The sequence below is a fragment of the Hydra vulgaris genome, chromosome 03 (assembly GCF_038396675.1).
Source record: "Hydra vulgaris chromosome 03, alternate assembly HydraT2T_AEP".
Lineage (NCBI taxonomy): Eukaryota > Metazoa > Cnidaria > Hydrozoa > Anthoathecata > Hydridae > Hydra > Hydra vulgaris.
Window position 1 is genome coordinate 35,410,276 of NC_088922.1, and position 22,053 is coordinate 35,432,328.

General features: G+C 28.7%; 2 protein-coding genes across 2 annotated transcripts in view; both read left to right on the forward strand.

Moving 5' to 3' along the window:
* Positions 1 to 12,704: 12,704 nt before the first annotated feature.
* LOC101237588 (DNA fragmentation factor subunit alpha) lies at positions 12,705 to 13,740 on the forward strand. The gene has a single exon (XM_065793037.1). It carries the CDS (start codon positions 12,814 to 12,816, stop codon positions 13,435 to 13,437), a length of 624 nt encoding a protein of 207 aa, XP_065649109.1. The 5' UTR covers positions 12,705 to 12,813; the 3' UTR covers positions 13,438 to 13,740.
* Positions 13,741 to 14,081: 341 nt separating this feature from the next.
* The window catches only part of LOC101237680 (uncharacterized), a 48,536-nt gene continuing 40,564 nt past the window's right edge, over positions 14,082 to 22,053 (forward strand). The window contains exons 1-2 of the mRNA XM_065793039.1: positions 14,082 to 14,194; positions 14,570 to 14,760. Of these exons, the coding sequence (XP_065649111.1) occupies positions 14,095 to 14,194; positions 14,570 to 14,760 (291 nt within the window). The 5' untranslated portion in view covers positions 14,082 to 14,094. The remainder of the gene's footprint in view (positions 14,195 to 14,569; positions 14,761 to 22,053) is intronic.

A 22,053-nucleotide genomic window follows, 5' to 3' on the forward strand; every position in this document is an offset into this window, starting at 1 on the left:
TTCCCAAAATTAGGTATCCATAGCAACGAATTAAAAAATAACATCTTCATAAGAAGTGCAAACATCATATTATTACTCATCCTAATTTTAGTCAATATAGCCCTAATACTAAATTAGTTATAAATTTTGTCCAGTAAAAGTGAATTATGGACTGAGGGTTGGTGGCGCCCGGGGCAAACGCAGTTGCGGCGCCCCCTCCTTCCAGTAATAGTCGTCTATATAAACTTTTTGTGCTACGACCGATACTTAAATACTTACGTCACCTACCAATCTACCGTAAAGGTAAATATAAATACATTCAAGCAACGTCAATTTTTTTTGCGTCATCGATGTACTAGGTAGATTTTAATTAACTTCAACTTGCTGAAACTACATTTACTGTTGACCACTGTCATTGAAATTGTCAGCAATATGCGTAGTACTATCCTCAGATTAGTAAAAAGGTCTTTTCTGTCGATGTTTTTAATTATATTGAGTGCTTCTGATGGTAATAGTGTTTTGTTGGTCGGCTTCTGTTTCTGCTCACACCATTTTTCAGAAACAGTTGCTATCAAGCTGACGCGTAGAACTTTTTTTGTACTGTTCTTTCCTATTTATATCTGAAATCTTTTCCACATCAGGTGTTCTTGTAAAATTTTATAATCCTCTTTAAATTTGTCCTTTGGTGGTAGCTTTTTTAGGTCAAATACGAATCCCAACTTTGACTCTTATTTGGAAAACTTGTTTATCTGTCTTTTAAAAATGATTTAATTGTGTTTATTAGGGACAAAAAAACATCATTTTTGAAAGACTCTTTTATGCAAAGGATGTGGCCAACGCTTGATTAATGCAGAAAAAGTTGTACAGATTCTTTGAAAAAAATCAAACAGCAATATAGACTTCACCAAATGATTTAGCCCCGTCTGATATAACTACGTTCAGGCTGTGGCAACCACAGGGTGTAAATGAGGTTTGTGGATATTCTGTTGAAATTCGAGCTTAAACACCTATTCGAATTATAACCATATTAGACCCGTTGTCATAGCCTTAACCTCTACAGTTGTATAGGTCTAGCCTAACATAGTTTATTTTTTCGACAAGAAGGTTAGAATGAGCATTACCAGTCGACTCTTCACACACTTCATACCCAGTAAAGCTTTCTTGAACATTGACTGTTGCTACATTTTCTTCATAAACATAGCGGATGGTTAAAGAAGTTTGGCCTTTATGAATAATGTCTGGAGTGCAATCCATAATAACTAAAAATATATTCGACACTTTACCTCGTTCACAATAACTTCTTTTACATGCAAAGCTAAGAGGTTTATGACGTCGTTTTAAATATTGGAACTTAACATTTGTAAACGTCTTTCTCCATTTTCAATTCGCTGTAAATGCCCTATCAAGATTGAATCAAAATTGATCAAGTAATCGGATAAGACCAAGGAAGTTCCCATTATTTTCTTATTTGAGAAATGGAGTTTTTTTCGGTTTTAGTATATTCTTTATTGCTCATCAGGAAAAGTAATAAGTTCATTTTGATGATGCAGTCTCCCTCTCTTACAGCCATCTGTTTCGGCCAATTGGACGCCTAATTAGATAAGAATCTGCAAGTATCACTTTGTAATTGTAAAACTATCATTTGCTTCAACTATTATAGGCTTTAAATTACATTCAAGCTCTTTGTTTTTCCTCGATGCGTCCTGAGATTTTTGGCTACAAATGTCCAAGGATGAGGTTGATAAACTTGTGGGAAAACTAGCTGAAAAAGTTGAACTACACTCACATTATCTTCGTCTTAGTTAGAGTGGAGGTCTCACTAGATACTTTTAAAGAGTTTTCATTGCGCAAAATATTTGATTCACAAGGTTGTAAAGAACTTGGAAAATGAAAAGAATGTGTAAGTTTTGGCACTTTACTTAAAACAGCATTATGGGCTGTTTCAGAGTCCTTGGCTAATTTTATTTTTATAAGAACCTGACAGTTTTTTAAACATTTTCAATAAAAAAAAATATTCCAACTCAAATTAACAATGCACAATGGGGCTTACCAAAGGAAAAATGGCCAAAAATTGAAAAAACTGAAATTTTGCACACTTATAAAAAAGAGAATTCTAAATGGAATAAAAAAATAATTAAATGATTTTTGAAAGATTTGTGACCATTATTTTCAAAATAGAGTCTGATAAGCGTTTTTTTAGCAATAAATTGACGTTTAGTGATTTTGCTGACTTTTTACAACATTACTTATATCAAAATATATATATAGTTTATGATTTTTATATAGTTTATATAAAAAACTTTCGGAAAGAAAATAGTAAAACATAAAGCATTTTTATATAAAGGATTGCAGCGACAGAGGGGAGTGGTGGGGAGTGGAGGGCTGAGCGTCCCCCATCCCCTCGCTCCAACTTTTTCCAAAGTTTTTAAAATAAAGTGTAAAATATGATATAAAAAAAGGAACAAAACTTTTTCTACAAAGTTTAAAAACCTGTGCTGCTATCTATGTTGCAAGTAAATAATAGAGAAAAGTTAATTTACGAGATACTTTAGTCAATTTTATTGATTGTTATAGATCTAATTTTTATATATACTTCAATATAAGCGATTTTTATTTCTACTGTATTTTATTTTTAAAGAAAACTTTAAGAAGACCTAATGATCTTATCATAGAGCATTTAATGAGTTGGTACTCTCTTTTCCATCTTATTTGACAACGCTTATATGCTTTAAGCAAAATTCGAACTCGCAACCCCTTGAGTAAAGAGTTCAACACTATAACCACTGTGCCACGTCTGATATTTTTTATTATAAAAAATTATAACATTATCTTATTGATATATTTCAGAATCTACATTTGTTTCATACATATCACTGTTTTCAAAATTATCTATTTCATTTTCACTATTAGAATCATCATCAAAGTTTTCATTAATAATATTTGTACTTAAGATTAATAGTTCTCTTACTTCGGATGGCATCTTCTGTTTCTTGTACTTTTGAATTCTTTGTTGCAATTTTGAACGTGAGATGACTGGATCTGAAGTCTCCATTACACGTGTGAATACATAAAAGAAGTTGTGTCGGCGACTACTTTTTTAAGCATGATTGATTCTATCTGATCTAAAAAGTTTATTTCTACTTTCTGAAGCTTCTTCGGATATCATGCCAACAGGAACAATTAAATTTGATATGATTTGTGAGCATTGCATCAAAAGTTTATGTAATGTGGGAGTCATAGGAAATTTTCTATATAATTTAACATACCGAATTGCTGTTGAGAAACAATAGTCATTAAATTTGACTGTATCAATTGGAAATCGATAAGAAATACACAACAAAAGTACTCTTAACCTATAAATATGCTCCAAATCGACGTCTAAAATTTCAGACAAGAGCTTCTGATCTTCGAATGCCCTTTTTGCAACGTTGCCTGTATTACTACTGACATCGCTTGATTTTGGAATGTCTAAATGAACGTTAAGTTTGTTTTTGAATTGGCTTTGAATTTTAACCTTCTTTGCTTTTATTTTTGGTTCATTTTCTTTTCCATGTACTTGCCATTGATTTTCAGGCAAAACTAATTTATAAGAAATATGTATCATTGCTTTGAAACAGTGTATATGCAAATGAAGAATGCTTTAACCATATTGTAGAGCTACTGGGTTAACATTAAATACTCCTTGTGTAAAATTTACTAATTTGTTCATATCTTTTGAAGAACAACCGCACCCAGTATATTGTTGAAATGAAGATGCCTTTGTAATAAATGCTTGAATCTTTCCATCTATTAACGTTAAAAACAGCTTACATTCAACAAATAGTTTCTTTCCAGACTTTAATATAATCACGATCTCTTGGAGTTCAGCAATTTCTTTATCATATTTTTCCTTTAATCCAATTACGTATTCTTTACTTTCCTTTGCAAATTCGATTCTCTGTGGACGGCAAAATCTAGAAGACTGTGGAGTTTGATTAGTTCATAAAATTTTTCCTCAGCTTGTTTTCAATCTTAAATGAATCATAGATTTCACAAATAATGAACTATCAGTAAAAGTTTCACTTAGATCCTGATTAAATATTGCTTGTTGCGTGCTACCGTCAAAGCCATAAGAAACTATAAATATGCATTGAACAACAATAATTTCTGCAATACCTTTCTTAATAAGTTCATGCTGTAACTTACTGATTCTTTCCAGAGTATGTCTTAATAGATGCTTCCATTGTACTTCAATGCAATTTTCTGTTTGCAATATTTCACTTGGACAACATTGAGATTTTTCAGCTGATACCAACTTATAAGGAGGGAAAATATCACCACCTTGAGTTTTAGCTGCAAATCTTATTTAATTATACTGTTCTTTGGACAAACTCGTATCAAAAAGAAACGATAGCGCTTGTTTGGGTGGCATTCTCACAACTTCAAAGCTAATCTTATTCAATGCAGCTGCTAAATTTTGATTTTGAATAATTTGTTTGATTAAATGAGATAAGTCTTTTTTAATCATGTTGTGCAGCGACGGTTGCAGCAACTTTTAGGTACATTTTAGTTTTGGGTTTGTTATAAGATACAAGGTTAGCAATAACTCGGCATTTGGATCTGCCAGACATCTCCGAAAATGGCATAGTTGATCTTCCTCTTTTCATTTTTTCAGAACTGGGAGGCTGAAGGTCACATTTAAGCTCAATTGGAAGCTCGTATTCAGTTTGAAGCCAACTTCCATGGTATTTCATGAATCTTGCATAAGAATAACCTTGCTTTCTCCAATGTTCGTTTTATCGCTTTTTTATTTTCTGTGTTATAACTCGTTTTTCTATTTCCCTTAGGTCTCTTTTAAGTTTTTCTTCACAATGTAACAACCATTTTTCAATACCTAGATAATGTTTATCATTTTGTTTTATAATTGAAACAATTTCACTATACTTAATAATAATTTTTAAAAGCCTTTACACAATTCACGGTTTTATTCATTTTTGAACTTTTCTTTTGAATTACGTAAGCATTATTGGTTATTGATAGAAATCCCATCTGTCTTCTTATTTAGAAACATTAAAAAAAAAAAAAAATTGAAAAAAAATGTTTTTTAAACGGAGAAACTAATGAATCAAACAGTACAAGACAGACTAAGTTTATATCAAATTTGATTTAACTAAGTTTCAAGTATTTATTGTAAGTTAGATTTCCATCGGCTATCAACAGCGAAATTGTATCTCTAGCTTTTAAGTTATAAACAAACTAAAAACACTATAATTATATATATTTTTATTGAAAATAAAAAACATTAAGTAAATTTTATTTCTTATATTGATTTTTTTTTTATTATCTTTACACCGATATATAAATTAATACACTTAAAATAGCAGCTACGAAGTAATTAGAATAAACTCAAAATAGAAATTTTAACACAAACTTCTGTCAGCATGAGTGTGAGTCTAATGTTTACTTAACATCCAACTTTTCTTTAATTCCAAACTGATCGGTTTTAGATGCAGCTACAAATAAATACAAAATTGGCATTTAAAGTTTAAAAAAAATTAAAACTTGATTTATATGATTTTTTTTGTTAGACTCCGTTTTCCTTTGTTAGACCCCATTGTGTAATGTAAATTTTTTAATTCATCATTAAGGTCACTACTGGCTACAACATTTTTATTAACTTTTTTGTCGGTTTATTTATTTATTGTCCGCGCAAAACAAACATGAGTTCAGCGTTAATAATCGTAATTATTTAAAACAATAATTAAAACAAACGACGCGAAAAAAAACTTTACGTAAATAAAAGGAATAGTTAAAAAAAACTTCTCAAAAGAAACTTTAGTTTAGTGTAAAAAAAAACTTTTCAAAAACAGTATTTTTTAAATGGACAAAAAGTAGATAAATATATAATATATTTAAAGAACATATATTTAAAGAAGTTTTTTAAAAAGCAACGTTTTTAAAATGGACTAAAAAGTAAAAAATAAACTTTTTCTTGAGACGTAAGGTCTTTGTATACGTGCACAACCTGAAAAATCCATTAAATTCAATGACTAAAAAAGTTGGGCACCCAAGTTTTTAAATGGTAAAGATATTTTACGAAGTTATGAAGACCGCCAAAAAAAAGTATACCGCTGCGCCCCACAGGCCGCGGCGCCCGGGGCAGCTCACCCCCCCCCCCTAGGGACGGCCCTGTATATATATATATATATATATATATATATATATATATATATATATATATATATATATATATATATATATATATATATATATATATATATTTATATATATATATATTTAATTTTGTTGTGTGCATACATTCAGCAAGAGTGCTCGATGAATGATATCAGAGCTATATAATTGATTTTTTGACGAGATTAAATAAAAATAACTACATAATTTTTACTACTTAAAGTTTCACGCGTTTTGCAATCATCAGGTAAAAATAAATTGTTTTTTTCGTTAAAAACAATGTACTCCTAATAAACATTGTGACGTACAAAAACAATTATAAAACTCTTATTATTTGCGAGCGTGGTTTGGTTTTTTAAACTTTGGGCTCGTGGTTGTCAAATAAGAACTTGCGTTCGTGACGGCACTTAAATATTATTTCTGTTATTTAATTTAATAATTCTTGCGTACCTTTGATTGATATTATGCAAAGTTTTTCATGAAGGCAAAGCAAGCATTTTTTTGATACGTTGCTGCAGGCGGGGACTTTTTTAATTATTGACCAGGTTAATTTGGGTGTTATTTTTAAGTTTTCTTTCATCTGCTATATATGCTTTGAAAGGATGGTTGAATTTTTTCAGCTTTTTGTTTGTGAATGAGTGTTTGTAGTTAGCCCATATTTTTTTCCCTTCACCTTCTGCTTGGCCAATATATACTTTTTCTGGAGTGTTAGGGGAGGGGGGGGATACTATTCATTTATAAATAACGTTAGAGGCTCTATATTTTCCTATTATAGGGCAGTTTTCTTTACTTATTCAATTACAGGGTGGGTATTCTTTTAATCTTTCTGAAATGATTTTTTCGTTATGGTTTTTTATTATTCTTTCAATATTTTTGGTGCAGCTGTAACTCAATTTGATGGTATTTCGATTGAATAGTTTACTTATGGGGTGAGATGTTGGAAAATGGAAATGGTAACCCTCAGTTAACTTATTAGATGTATCCTTTAACTTAGAAAAAAACTCCTGCCAACCTTTCGACAAACATTTTAGAATTTTGCACTAAATATGGCTAAAACCAAATATATTTTCCAAGCAAGCAATGAAAAACACTTATATTAAAATTTAAGCGTTCAGGAACTCAGCAAGTTCTGAAGTTTGGAGCTGTGTTTTCTTAATTATAATAAGAATATTGCTTTCTTTTTGTCATATGTCATTTTTATTTAAGTAAGACTTTAATTTTTATTCTGTAGTTTTCTCTAAATACACATAAAAAATGACAAATGCATTAGGTAAATACTTAATGCATTTGTCATACGTGTTTGCATTTTGTTCATTCTTAAAAGGTAAAAAAAGCTAAGATAACTAATTAACAAACTGTTTACTTTTAGTTTTTCAAGTTGAAATTTTTCATGCTTGAAAATGTTATGCTTGTTACTTATTATATTCAAACATATACAGTGTGTACAGTGTACACAAATATGTAAAGTGCAACCGTGGTGCAGTGGTTAGAGTTCTGGATCAGAACCAAGAGGTCCAAGGTTCGACACCGACTCCAGCTAATAAGCGACATTGGTAAGAAAGGAGGCGTGAACTTCCTAGCTTAAATACTCTTCCGCCTAAATACTTATATATCAAATATAAAATTAAAAAACACTGAAAGTTTAGGGTTAAGGTGAGAGATAAATGATACAATATCTGTTGGCTATATCACGTAGGACGTGATTAGTGGAATCAAGAGATGAGATGATAAAAGTTCTTAGCAAACAATTCAGCTTTGTCTTTATTTGAGGTAACAAAATCTGAGCCATGCGTTAGAGGAGGAATAACAGATTTGTGCTTATTATTGACACTATTAAAGATTCTCCAAATATAAAAACTCTCCAAAAGTCTCTAGAGCCTAATTTTTGAGATGAAATACGCGGTTTTGTGACCTGAGAATATCGGGCTTTGGCGTTAGACAAAACCTTTTTACAATGTTTTCTAGTAATAGTACACAGACGTCTATTTTATGGAGAATTGTTTTGGCAATAGATAAAGAAGTAATGGTTACGATTGGAAACTGGCACAGCACAATGAAAGGAAAACCATTAAGAGTAGTAACCATTAAGGCAGTTTCGGCTTTGTTTTTATTCATAGGATTACTTTTACTTTTTTTCCTCATTAACAAATAGTTATTTTTTTCTTTCTAACTTTATTTCTCTTTTCATTTAACTTGCAACTTTACCGAAATTACCGTTGTGCATTGGGACGCCCCAATGTACAACGGTAATTTCTGTCCCAAGGCAAAACAGGAAAACATGGCTGGTAAAAGTCTTTTAGATTAGTTGAACAGACTAGTCAATTACCATTGGAAAGAGCACATTTAAATGATTAATAAAATGCTAGGATTTTTATAAGGATTTAACAGGTTAAAGCCACAAAAATACAAAAAAACAACAACAACGAAACAATAAAGAATTTACTTATTATTAAGAGATTTTCCTTTCATTGTTTAGCTTCTATAAAACTAATTAGTTTCCCAGTTCTCTGAATAGTTACAGGTCACTCTACACTTATTCCTAGAGGCTCGATAAAGAACTCAAAAAGTATAGGTTGGTTTGACCACACACAGAAACCGTAACAATCCATTTGTCCCATTGTTTAAAACTACTATTACTATTTTACATTTAGTTTATTAATATATATACTTTTAATTGTCATTGATGTTCCAAAGCTGTCCCATGCATTTTCATGCACGTCGCTTAAATTACAATACTGGCTTTATTTTGTATTTCACAATTTATGCAAACAAAATAATCTCAGCTTTTACTCCGGTAAGAAATCGATTCAGTGTTAAACACGTGGCGTGATGGTGCGGCGGTGTGGCGTGGCAGTAGACTCTACTAACAGTTTTAAGGTGACTCATATTGAAAAAAACACTATATTTTTTTAAAAAAGATAGTACATTCTTTAGAAAATATATACATTTGGCATAAAATATTTACTTATAGTACCTTACTTATTTTTTTTTTTATTGGTCACTAGTTTTTTTTAAATTTCTATTTATTTAAATTTCTATTTATCAGAAAACTTTGTTCATTGTTTTCATAACTTTTTAATTTAATTTTTTTTTTTTTTGCAACTTCAAAACCTGATATCTTGAATTTAGAAAAGTTTCTTGAATAAAATTTTTAATTCCTAAGTCATTTAAGTTTCAGTTTTATTTAAATGATCAACTAAGAATAGTTTTAAAAATTTTTATAACACAGCACCTGTTTTTTTTTTAATTGTAAACTTTTGATTTTTTTTAGGTATTGTGTCCCGTTTTTGATATTTTAATTTTTTCTTTTAGTTGAAATGAGTACTAATAATATAACAAAGTTATAAACAAAAAATTTATCGCGTTTCAACCAAAATAAAAAATATTTTCAAATTAAGCCCTGATTATGTTGAAATTTGCTTTAAATATGGTTTATTTATAGTATTTTAATGAAATTTTTGAGTTTCATATATCATCAAAAGTACGATAAAATATTTATGAACTGCTGCAATTTTTTCTATTAAGTTTTTTTTTTCTATTTGAAAAAAAAAACTTAATAGAAACAATGAGATTCATCAAAGATTAAGCTCAATGAGATCGTTATTGCACTGACTTATTAATTATAAAAATTTAATTTGAAAATATAAGTAAAAAAATTTTTCTTGACTCTTAGTTCTCATGAGAACTGAGCTCAGAGTCTTTTAGTTTAGACCGATGAACGGTAATGTTTTAACAAAACTAATTTTTTTTATTTATTATAAAGTCGAGCTAATCAAGACAAGTTTTATTCACACTGAGGTGCTCATACGCTGGGTTAGTGGATTACTGTTAATCTTTCTATATTTATGTAAAATAAATATAAAAAGTTGGTCTTTCTATATTTATATAAAATAAATATTTATTTAAAATAAATATTTATTTAAAATAAATATTTATTTAAAATAAATATGGAAATATAGAACGGTCTTTCTAAATTTATGCAAAATAAATAGAGCAGCCGTAGCCCAGTGGTTGGCGCGCTTGCCTCAGAAGCTAGAGATTCAAGCCTCCTCTGGGTGAGTTTTGTAACATCGGTAAGGAACAGGTTCGCCGAAAGCTTTCATGACGCCCGGGACATAGCAACAATTAGGCACCCCTATAACATGCATAGTTTTAAATTAAAAGCATATACAATAATAAAAGCTAATGACTGTTTTTTTATTTCTAATACTGTTAGTTAACATCCATATTTTCAAAAAATCCATCTGTATTAATAACATTTTTGCAACACATTCACTGATTAGGATTAATAAACAGACTCTATGAAACTAATATTGAAAAAACTCTTTTTTTCTTTTTTACAAGCTAAATTAGAATTAGAATGCATATAGATTGGTTAAATAGGCTAAAGACCTTTGAGTATAATTGGTTGAGAAACCCTAAAGTGTTTCCACAAGTAAAAACTGAAGGCTCTTTCAAACTATGAACATGCAAAATATCTTTCATAAAATTGTCTTCTATTTCTCAAGCTTTAAATTTTACCGGTTCTTGATCTTTCAACCAGAAGAATAAGAATTTTAAAGAAACAGTTTTTAAAGTCTAGATTTTAATTGTAAGTGATAAGCAATTTTGTATTGTAGTATAAGGTCACTGCGTTCTTTGAGAATATATAAGCCTTGTTAGATTTTAGTACCTCAAGGTCACACTCAATGCATGTTGAAACTAGATTGCGTCCGTTACAGCCAATGTCAACGATGGTATTATTAATTAGTTTTTGTGACAACAAACTTGCATTGCTTTGCACTTCTCGACGTTGAATTTTACAAGGCAGTTGTGCGACCAATTTACAGCGCTGTCGGTGTCCGCATGCATTTTTTGAATAATCAGAGGAAAATTCATTGACATCGATAGCTCATATGATCTTGTCATCATTGGCGAATAACTTGGCATGTTTATAAATGAAGTTTGGTAAGTCATTGAAAACAAATAACAGTGATACAAAAACAGATCCTTAAAGAACGCCATTCGTCAGCCTTTTTCACATAGACGTTTATTTTCTAACTATTACTTGTTGTTGTCCATTAGCTAGCCAACTAGAAATATAGTTTAATAACTGACCTCAAATTTCATTGGCATCAATTGTATAAAGAAGTGTATTGTATTGAATGCTTTGGCAAAGTCATTTAAAGTTATGTCAACTAGGTGTTCATGGTAAATTGCTTTCGTTAAAATGTTACGGGATTTAATCAGGTTTGTAAGCGATTTTTGTGATGTACAAATCCATGCTGAGACTCTGATATTAGTTTGCGCACAGTGTTTTATAATCCAATCTAAGATAGTTCTGTCCATCACCTTAGATGGTATTGGTGATAGACACCATCTTGTAGTTATAAGTTTTGACTTTCTTTTCTTTTTTATGAGTAGGTGTGACATTTGATGTGTATTGAGATTTTAACACTCCTTAGGGAGTTGTTAAATCTTAGCAAATAAAGTTAACTAATTTAGTTTTTTTTTTAAATTTTGCTATGAAAATTGTTTATAAACTTTTTTTAGAATAGTAGTAAAAGCATTTATGTTATTATATTATGTTATTACTTATGTTAATATGTTAAAATGTTTTGTTTGGATACAACTGTTTTACTTTTTTCAATTTTTTTACTTTTTTTGTAAAAAAAATTTTGTTATGGTTTTTTTTGGCACCCCTATTATCTTGGCGCCCGGTGCACGTATGCTCCTTTTACCCCACCCTCTCGGCGGCCCTGGTAAGGAAGAAAGAGTAAACTTCCTTTCAAATGCTCTGCCGTGGTGCTCTGTGATAAGACCGTGTAAATACTTATGAAGGCACCTAAAAAATAACATTATAAAAAAAATAAATAATAAATAGATATAGACCAACGCCGAAAAATGTAAAAGATCAAATAATTCCAAAATTTTATATCAACTATTAGGGTTATTAAATATTAAAAAAAAATCCTTAAGCTAACCTATAGTGTCTTATTTGAAAATTTGAAATTTTATACATTTTTTACATGTTAGCTTCCGTTTTTTATATTATTTTGTAATATTATATTTGTTAGCATTTAAAAAAAAAAAAAAAAAGTTAAATATGACTTTTTTTCGTAATAAAACAAAAGAAAAATGAAAATATGAACTTTTACAAAAAAAGCAAATAAAAAAAAATACTCAATGAATTTTAATAATTTTTACGCGGTTTTGAGGGGCCTAATATAACGGACTTACTTAAAAAAAAGATTCCAAAAATAATCACGAAGCGCTTTTTTTTATAGAAAATAACGAGCTTAATCGATTACTTTTCCTTGAATTTTACTTAAAAAACAGTAAAAAAAAAAAACACCTTGCTGATATTTTTTCCACTCAATTTTACGATGTTATATTTAATGGTGTGCCAATTAAAACCCTTGCGATCCTTATTAAACTACTAAAAAAAAGTTTTACGGAAGTTTCTCTTTATTATGATGTTCTAATGTTATTATTATTGTTATTGTTGTTATTATTATTAACAATATTAAAAAAAATAACAGTACTAGTACAAGTAATTAATATTACTAATAATATTAGCAATAATTTTTTAAAAATGTTATTGTTATTAGAGTTTCTTAATTGATTAATGATACAACAACAAATTGAATAATTAAATATTTGTCAAGGCAGTTTAATATTTTCATGGAGTTTACAGACTTAAAAAGAAAACCATTTAAAGTTGCTAAAGAAGATAAGTTATTTAAAGGTATTGTTGTTTCATGTCTTGAAGAGCTCAAAGTCAGATGTATTAGCATTTTTGGATTTATTGTTCACAGTACATTAGATGTCAATGTGGTTTTAGCAGAAGATGGGACTCTTATCGATGATGAGGAATATTTTGGTTTACTGCCAGAAAATACATATTTAATTGTAAGGAGTAAAGAACAGGAAAAAGTGGCGACAAGTTTTGACTCTACAGATGGAAAATTAGAGACTTCTGAAAGTCAAGAGACATTTATTAAGACACCTCTTGCAACAATACCTTCTCAGGTTATTAAAAAACTAAATAATATGAGTATTTCAGAAGCTATGATTTCTTTAATGACTTTATCTAATGAAGAGCTTGAATGGATATTAGATTCAAATATTTCAATTTTTCATAAATTTTTAAAAGTCTCCGAAGATGAGTTACGTATATTTTATAGCACTGCAGAAAAAGAACTTTTACGTAGAAATGAGCTAACTCAAGCCAATCAGTTATTGCATTTATATCAAAGAGCAAAAGATAGTTTGGATTTAGTTGATTCTGTGAAAAGAAAGAGATAAAAAAAATTTAAAAATAATAAAAGTAGATTTTAACACGTTTTTAAAATAATTTTTTGATTTGGCTTTTGTTTTTTAAAAATTTTAAAACATATATTGCAACTGGGTTCAATTATTTTGCTAAATCCAGGAAAAAAAAAAAAAAAAAATCAAGTAAGTGTTAGGCTTCGGAAGCCATATTTTTCCAGGCTATAACATGTATTGATGTGTTATTGTCATTGATGTATAAAATTTTTTGATAATTATATATTTTTAATGTAATGAAATGAGTTTAAATTTTGCTTTAATACTATGTATAATAATAAATATTAGTCTTCTTACTTAAATTTACTATGCAGGTGAAAAATCAGATTATATAATTTTTTATACAGCCAATTATAAATCTAAGTTTTAAGTAATTATTTTATGTGTTTTTGAATCCTTACCATTTTTAACAGTATTCTGTATTTTTTATTTTTATTTTATTAAACCCATGATCATATAATATGTTCATATACCAGGTTATGACAAATTTTTATAGACATTTATCTAGGAATTTTTATGGTATGTTAAATAAGATGTTTAAAAACTTAAATTTTTTTGACAAGACATTTTGTGTCTATAAAATCTTTATTTACTTAACTATATTCTTAATTTGTATCAAATTTTATAGAATAAGAAATGATATCCTCTGCAATAGCTAACATAGAGGTCATAACTCCTCCAATTGAGACTTTGATTGATATGGTTAACCATGACGATCTTGTTTGTACTGTGAAAGGTATATATTTTACGCAAATATGTAGATATATATGTGTAGATATATATATAATTTATATATATATATATATATATATATATATATATATATATATATATATATGTATATATATATATATATATATATATATATATATATATATATATATATATATATATATATATATATATATGTATATATATATATATATATATATATATATATATATATATATATATACACGATATATATATATATCTATATATATCTATATCTATCCATCTATCTATCTATCTGTATATATATATATATATATATATATATATATATATATATATATATATATATATATATATATATATATATATATATATATATATTATAATGTTACTTTAGGTTGTGAGAAAAAAATGAATAATGCTTCATCACTGCGGTTGCATATTGTTAAATCACATGGTATTGGAACTTTAGGAAAAAAAGAATCAAATGGAAAAACTCTTATGTATGCTTGCCCTATCTTGGGTTGTCCAAGAAGTGCAGATTCTCAAAGGCAGCATTTTTTTCGTATTTTATACAGATTAAAACTAGTTAGTTAAAATCTTTTAAATTAATTTTTAATTTTAAATGCAGGCATTTTTACATAAAGATGGGAAAGAAAAATGATGAAAAAAATAATTTTCTTTTGCCATAAATTTTTTTATTAGTGCATACTTCCAGACCATACCTTAACCTGTCATTTAATGTATATGCACCTTATATATAAATATATATATATATATATATATATATATATATATATATATATATATATATATATATATATATATATATATGTATATATATATATGTATATATATATATATATATATATATATATATATATATATATATATATATATATATATATATATATATATAATATATATATAATCTATATCAGTCTTCTCTGTTTAGCTTGACCATATGCCCGCAAAAACTTTGGCGAGTGCATAAAAAAGTGCTTACCTAAAATATAAAAGCGTTTTTTTTTAAATTGCAGCAAAAAACTTTTTTGTTCATTTGTTCAACTTTTATGAAAATACTTTTTTTTACTAGTTTTTTTAAAATTATTTTATCTAGTATTTATTCAAAGCATTCTTTTCGATAATTTTACTTTGGTTTAAATAGCAGAAAAAAAAGAATTTTTTAAATTGCACAGGCTAACTTTAAAAAAACCATCCTGCCAGCTCTTTTTCATGTGCTGGCATTGACTTTCAAGCAGAGAAGACTGACATATATATATATATATATATATATATATATATATATATATATATATATATATATATATATATATATATATATATATATATATATATATATATATATATATATATATATATATATATATATATATATATATATATATATATATACACACAGGGGCTACTCTAGGAAAATATTTCTGGCGGCGGTACCTTCCCGTCCCAGAGAAATTGAGTGGAAATTTTGCCGAATCTTGGCATTTGTTCGCAAAAAAAACAATATTTGTTATAAAAAATGTAATAATAAAAAAAAAAGGTCCTCCATTTTTATTTTGGGTGGAAAAAAACGAAAGTCATAATTGAACATACCATGGTTTCTTTTATTGTGAATTTAGGTGTTAGTAGAACCCCTGGAAAATTTCAGAGTCATAGGTGCATTGCTAAGCCTTGCACTTTAGGATTGAAAGTTGCTTTTTTTTATAAAATAAGGCACCGAGGTGATCAGGGGCCTGAAAGAAAAGCTCGAAAACTTTTGCAAAAATACCATGGTATTTTAAATTATGTGTTTAGGTGTTAGTAAGACCCATCAAAAATTTCAGACTCATAGGGACATTGCTATACCCTCTTCTTTGGACTTATAGAAAACCCACTTACCAAAAACTAATTTTCCTCAAAACGGTTTTATAATTATGGCATAGGGGAGAGTGGTGTACCTTAGAGGTGAGTGTACCTTGGAGGCACATTAATTGTGCTGCCATCTTGAGTGATGAATTTAAACTGAAATTTTAGTTGCGTGTATTGGCCTCTAAAGGCTCGTAATAAGTTGTTTTACCATGGCTTAACACATTTGTTGTTGCAATAAAAATAAAAGCATGTTTCCGGTAGCAAATAGTAATTTTTTTAGAGCGCATACTTTTTTTTCTACAACTGTAGGTATAAACTTTGTTTTAAAACTGATTATCAAAAATTGTAAAACATGTTTTCAGCTGCATTTATGCATGCTTGAAACTGCTTAACTCCTAACCTATGAGCATATGGCAAAATCTGTGGTAGCGGTGTATCTTGGAGGTAGCTAATGTTGTGCACCTTGGTGGTACCATCAAGGTACAAACTTGCATGATTTTATAAATACTATTATAAGTAATATTTGTTATGAAAGTATTTTTTTAATGTAATATATTGTTATAGTTTATTATGATATTTTTTTTGTTTATTAAGAATTTCTTTAGTATAATATGATGTGTGTATTTCTTTGTTAAGTTGTAATTATTTTTTCAAATTGTTATTTTCTCTTTTATAGTTTTCTTAAATTATTAAAGAGATTATAAAACTGTGTATGAGTTAGACAAATTAGACATGGTTTTTTAGTTGCCACATCCCTCTATTACAGGAGGTTCAGCACGACAGCTGGAAAAACTCATTTGGCTTTAACTTTGATTACCTGAATGTAGAGTAGACAAATGTTAAATCAAAGTGAAATACTTATTATTACTAAACTTTAATGTGAATATTTATTATTACTCTTTTTTTAATCAAAATTATTTCTTTTGTAAGTTTTTAATACTTCTAAGTATAAATTAGTTTAAATTTATAATAATATATAATTTCAACTTATGTTGAAAATATATATTATTATAAATTTAAATATAGTTATCAATTAATATATAGTTTATATAAATCTAACTAGATAGATTAATATTATCTCTAGTGATTTCGCCGGTTATTCGTTTGGAAAAATGGTTAACTGTCCCCATTAACCGTCGGTTAACCAACTATCCGTTTTTAAATGAAGTTCTTATTTTTTGGTAATAGTGTACACATGCATTGCATGTATTATGATAATTTAATTATTCTATTATATATTTTGTTGTTAATCATAATGCATAATAAATAAACTGTTTTTCTTAAATTTACTGAAAATAATATATTACACTAGGCTTGGTCAGGAAAGGCCTGCGATCGCACTATAATCTTGACCACGGATACAATATTTAGTTGCGACATTGATGTTTTGAGAACATTCAAGTTTAAGTATGTTTCCATGTTTATCCACATAACAATTAATTTTTTAAAATATACACTAAAAAATTAACTTCACAACTTTAATCTTTACTAATCAAATGTTTTTATATTGATTTTTATACTTTATATATATAATTTTTTTATATAAAAATATTCCTATATTAGTGAATGTTTTCAAAGCATTCGCTACTATTTGATTATTTGAAAAAACACCTGATTAGTAAAGAATAAAGTTATGAAGTTAATTTTTAGCGTGTATTTTAAAAACTAGTTGTTATGCAGAAAAACACGGAAACATATTTAAACAAGAATGTTCTCAAAACATCTTGTTGCGGAAAGAATATTTGTGAACACTAAAAACCTGGCAAATCTACAAACAAAGAAATTCTATTGGTTAAAAAAATACGCCAACTAAGCGAATTAAAGTTAATACTTTAATACTTTGTCTTATTCGGAATGAATGAATTTAATACTTTGGCTTATAATGAATGAAAAGTCAACAAAAATGTTAATGTCAAACTTTACAAAGTTGCACAAAAGATCATAAAAAACATAAATTAATGTAATACATTTATAATGTACACATTGTTTAATCATCATCATTGTTATTCGTCAGTTTGACATGGTTGCTGATTTGCATTTCTTGATCTTCATCATCATTTTCATCAACCAAGTTTCCCAAACGCATTTCTGAATTTTTAGTTGGCAATGATTTTCCTCAATATTTAGGCAGCAACCATGCCTAAATAGCGAGGAAAATCATTGCCAACTAAACTAAACCGTTCGTTTATTTCGCTAAAAAGCTTTTGTTTCAGCTGTACAGCAGCCCACGTGTCATTCCCCTCATCCAGCTTTAGAAAATTTAGCAATTCAAATAATGCTGGATAAATTGCTGAGTATGTAACATACTGCTGGCCACTCCAGAAAGTTACTTGATCCGCAAATCGTTTCAAAGCCTTTACCACAGTCTACGCAACTCCCCAATGGTCAGCGTTGGGCACTGCACACTTCGATCTGGTAATGTCTTTCTTTACTTGAGTATCCTGTTAAGGAGATTTTCATAAAAAGTGCATATGGGAGAGGGGAGCAAGCAGTTTACTGCAAATGGCTCATCAAACTTTATATAAATAATATTTATTAAAATAGTTAGTTAGATATAGTATAGTAAATTATAACAATTTATCTTACCTGCATGGTATTAATGGCGTTCTGTTGTAGCCTTACCATTCTTTCTGCCATATAAATTTTGCTGTCCCACCTGGTCTCACAGTCCATGATAGGACGAACAGGCTGGGGAAGCCTGGATGCTGGAGTTTGATAGTAGTTTGCATTGATCTCATTCTCTTGATCTCATTTTTCTAAATTTGTTTGAGGATATTCCAGGGCAAATTCGAACTTCTAAAGAGCTTCGCCACTCTTTTGATGGCTGCCAGCACACTTGTCACTGTCTGGACAGTGTTGATGCTGTCATTTATGGCTAATTGACTTGTGTGCCCGACACACTGTGCCACATGCTGCACACGTTTGCTTGTGCTTAGTGCTAGCACAGCAAGCACTAAGCACAAGCAATGTTTGCAGCATTATCTGACACCACCGCAAAAGCTTCTGAAATTTGCCAAGCATCCATTGCTTCCTCCAGGCCTGTCTGTAGGTTGACATTGGTGTGACGCTCCTGAGTGTGGATCAGATTGATTACATAAATGACAAGGTTCCAGTTCTTGTCAATCAAATGTATTGAAACCGCTATAAAGCTGAATTTGATGTCCATGCATCTGTTGTGAGGCAAGGATATAAGTCCATTTGTCCCATAATTTCCTGCAACTCGGCAAAAATGGATGTCTTTTTTTCTTGAAATGGCAAAGTTATTCATGTGACAACTGATGTGTATTTTATCATTGGAGCACCTGCAATTAATTTAAGTAACCAGGATTATCACTATCAATCATATCGCCAAAGTGAATTGTCACTAACACTCTATCTGGGCCAGATAGAGTGTAAGTGATAATTCAAAATATGTGACTAATGCATTCATGACTAAATGATGTATTGCAGGCCATGTTACGAGATTTCGCTGCGTAGCGAAAACGCGTAGCGCATTTCTAAGTAACTCAACTCAGCAAATATATTTTGCATCGTTAGAAGTTATATTGTGTCACTAGCGTCTTTTCAAGTACCGCATTGTAATTAAAGTTATTTTATTAACGCGTTAAAAATCATACAAACAGTTTGTTTTTTTCTCACTATAACAAAAGTTACAAATAAAATCTAAGTTCTTATTAAAAAAATCATTTTTATTATTTTTTTCAAATATGAACTAAATTTTATTTTAAAAAAAATATTTTTTTCATGAAACGTAAAATGTTTGTTTATTTTCTTATGATTTTATATTTGGTTTTTGGTTATTTTATTCACTGTTAATACATTTTTTCTTATTTAATTTGTGAACTCTTTTTAATAATGTTTTTAAACAATAAAGTTTTTTTTTGTTATTTATCAGTTGCCGATAACATATTCGTGATCATAATTTATTTTCATAAATTAAATGAACGTCATTAAAACTTTATGTTATTGAATTAACAATAAACAAAATATCTTATTAATAAAATATTTACATCAAAATAAATCGTGCATTTTTTAAACTTATTATGACTAAAAATAATTTTTATATTTAAAAGGAATTTATATATTTAATTCCTTAAGATAAAACTTAAAACACTTTTTTTTTTAACTAATTTTTAATAACAAAAAAAAAAAAAATGAAACAAACTGTTTCTTTAACAAAAAAATCTATTATTTTACAATTGCGGTTAAATGCTTTTACTTACGACTTTATTTCTTCTGAATAAACGTCACGTTAACGGTAATCAAAAGATAATTTAAATATTCTAAAAGATATAAGTTTTTGCGTAGCGCAAAACTGCTGAACGCGTAGGCAAATTGCCTTTTCGCAAGCAAAATGCGAGCTGCGTAGCGCTTCTTAACAAGGCCTGTATTGTAACTGTTGTTAACCAGGACTGGATAATATACATATATATATATATATATATATATATATATATATATATATATATATAGATCTATAGTTTGTTGTCTTTGGGAAGAGTGGAAGGAAAAAAGTGATTCTTATGCCAACACATATGTCACTTTTAATTACTTTTGACTTTCGTCCAACATTTTCGTGTTGGACGAAAGTCAAAACCATTAATTTAATTACAAATAAATCGTTTTTTAAAAAAACCACAAAAACGGAAATTTAATTGGCCAGAATGTTTTTAACAATATAAACAATGTTTTTATTTTTAATTTTTTTAATAAAATGTTTTTATTTTTATTTTTTTTACTGTAAATCATGCGCGGAGTGTTGCTACATCGACTATCTTATAGCCTGACTCGCAAGGGAGTGCTGCTACATCGACTGACAAATAGCCTGACCCGCAAGGGAGTGCTGCTACATCTACTATCTTTTAGCCTGACCCGCAAGGGAGTGTTACTACATCGACTGAGGGTTTGGTTGGGGCAGGCAGTCTATCAATTAATAAAAAAAAATAATTCCGGTCTAGCATTTTAATTTTTACTTTTTGTCAACAAAATATGGAAAAAACTTTCGGACAACATCTACGGGTTCGGACAACATCTATGTCCCATTGATTTTGTCAAGGGGAGAGGATTCCGTGAAGTGGCACAATTTTTGTATCCAGGTGCATGCACCACAATGGTATATACATATATATATATATATATATATATATATATATATATATATATATATATATATATATATATATATATATATATATATATATATATATATACTATTGTGGTGCACGCACCTGGATACAAAAATTGTGCCACTTCACGGAATCCTCTCCCCTTGACAAAATCAATGGGACGCAGATCCTGAATGCACATTATTGCCAACTTATTGCGGTACTCTTCCTTTTTTTCTTGATTCATTACCACAGTCGTTGTGTTAAAATAACCAATTATCAAGCTATTTCCCATGTTTCTCTTAGCACTAGATGTTGAACCCGCCACCAGATGTCCCAGTAACCAGATTTGGAGGATGACACATTTTCAGGTGATTCTGCATTGCAGACGCACTTCCTCCTTTGCATGATATCGTTTCCCCACATACATCACACAAAGCAACATTATTATCTGCTTTCTTAAAATACTTCCATACAATGCTCTTCTTGTGGCTAGACATTATACCCTGAACAAATTAAGTATCATATTGAAAAAAGTAACCTTTAGATTATATAATGTTTCAATATTCATGCAATTATGTTTTATTATTAAGAAGTTGAAGTTAAACCTAAAACTTTCGTTAAAACTTTTTACGAAAGTTTTAGCATGTTAAGTTTATCATTAAAAAAAACTTAATATAATTTAATAAAATATTATTAGATATTATAATGAAATATTTATAAAGTCATCATTAATTGCAAAAATTTCAAATATTTATAAAGTCATCATTAATTGCAAAAATTAAAAATATTTATAAAGTCATAATTAATTGTGAAAATTTATTATTAAACTCTTTCACTACCAGCCACTATAATCAAAAAAAACTTTGCTGTAACTGCACATTTTTTACTATAAAATTTGGATGAC

Excerpts from the sequence above, each read along its gene's own strand:
- LOC101237588 (XM_065793037.1), top strand. The coding sequence starts at position 12,814 with ATGGAGTTTACAGACTTAAAAAGAAAACCATTTAAAGTTGCTAAAGAA.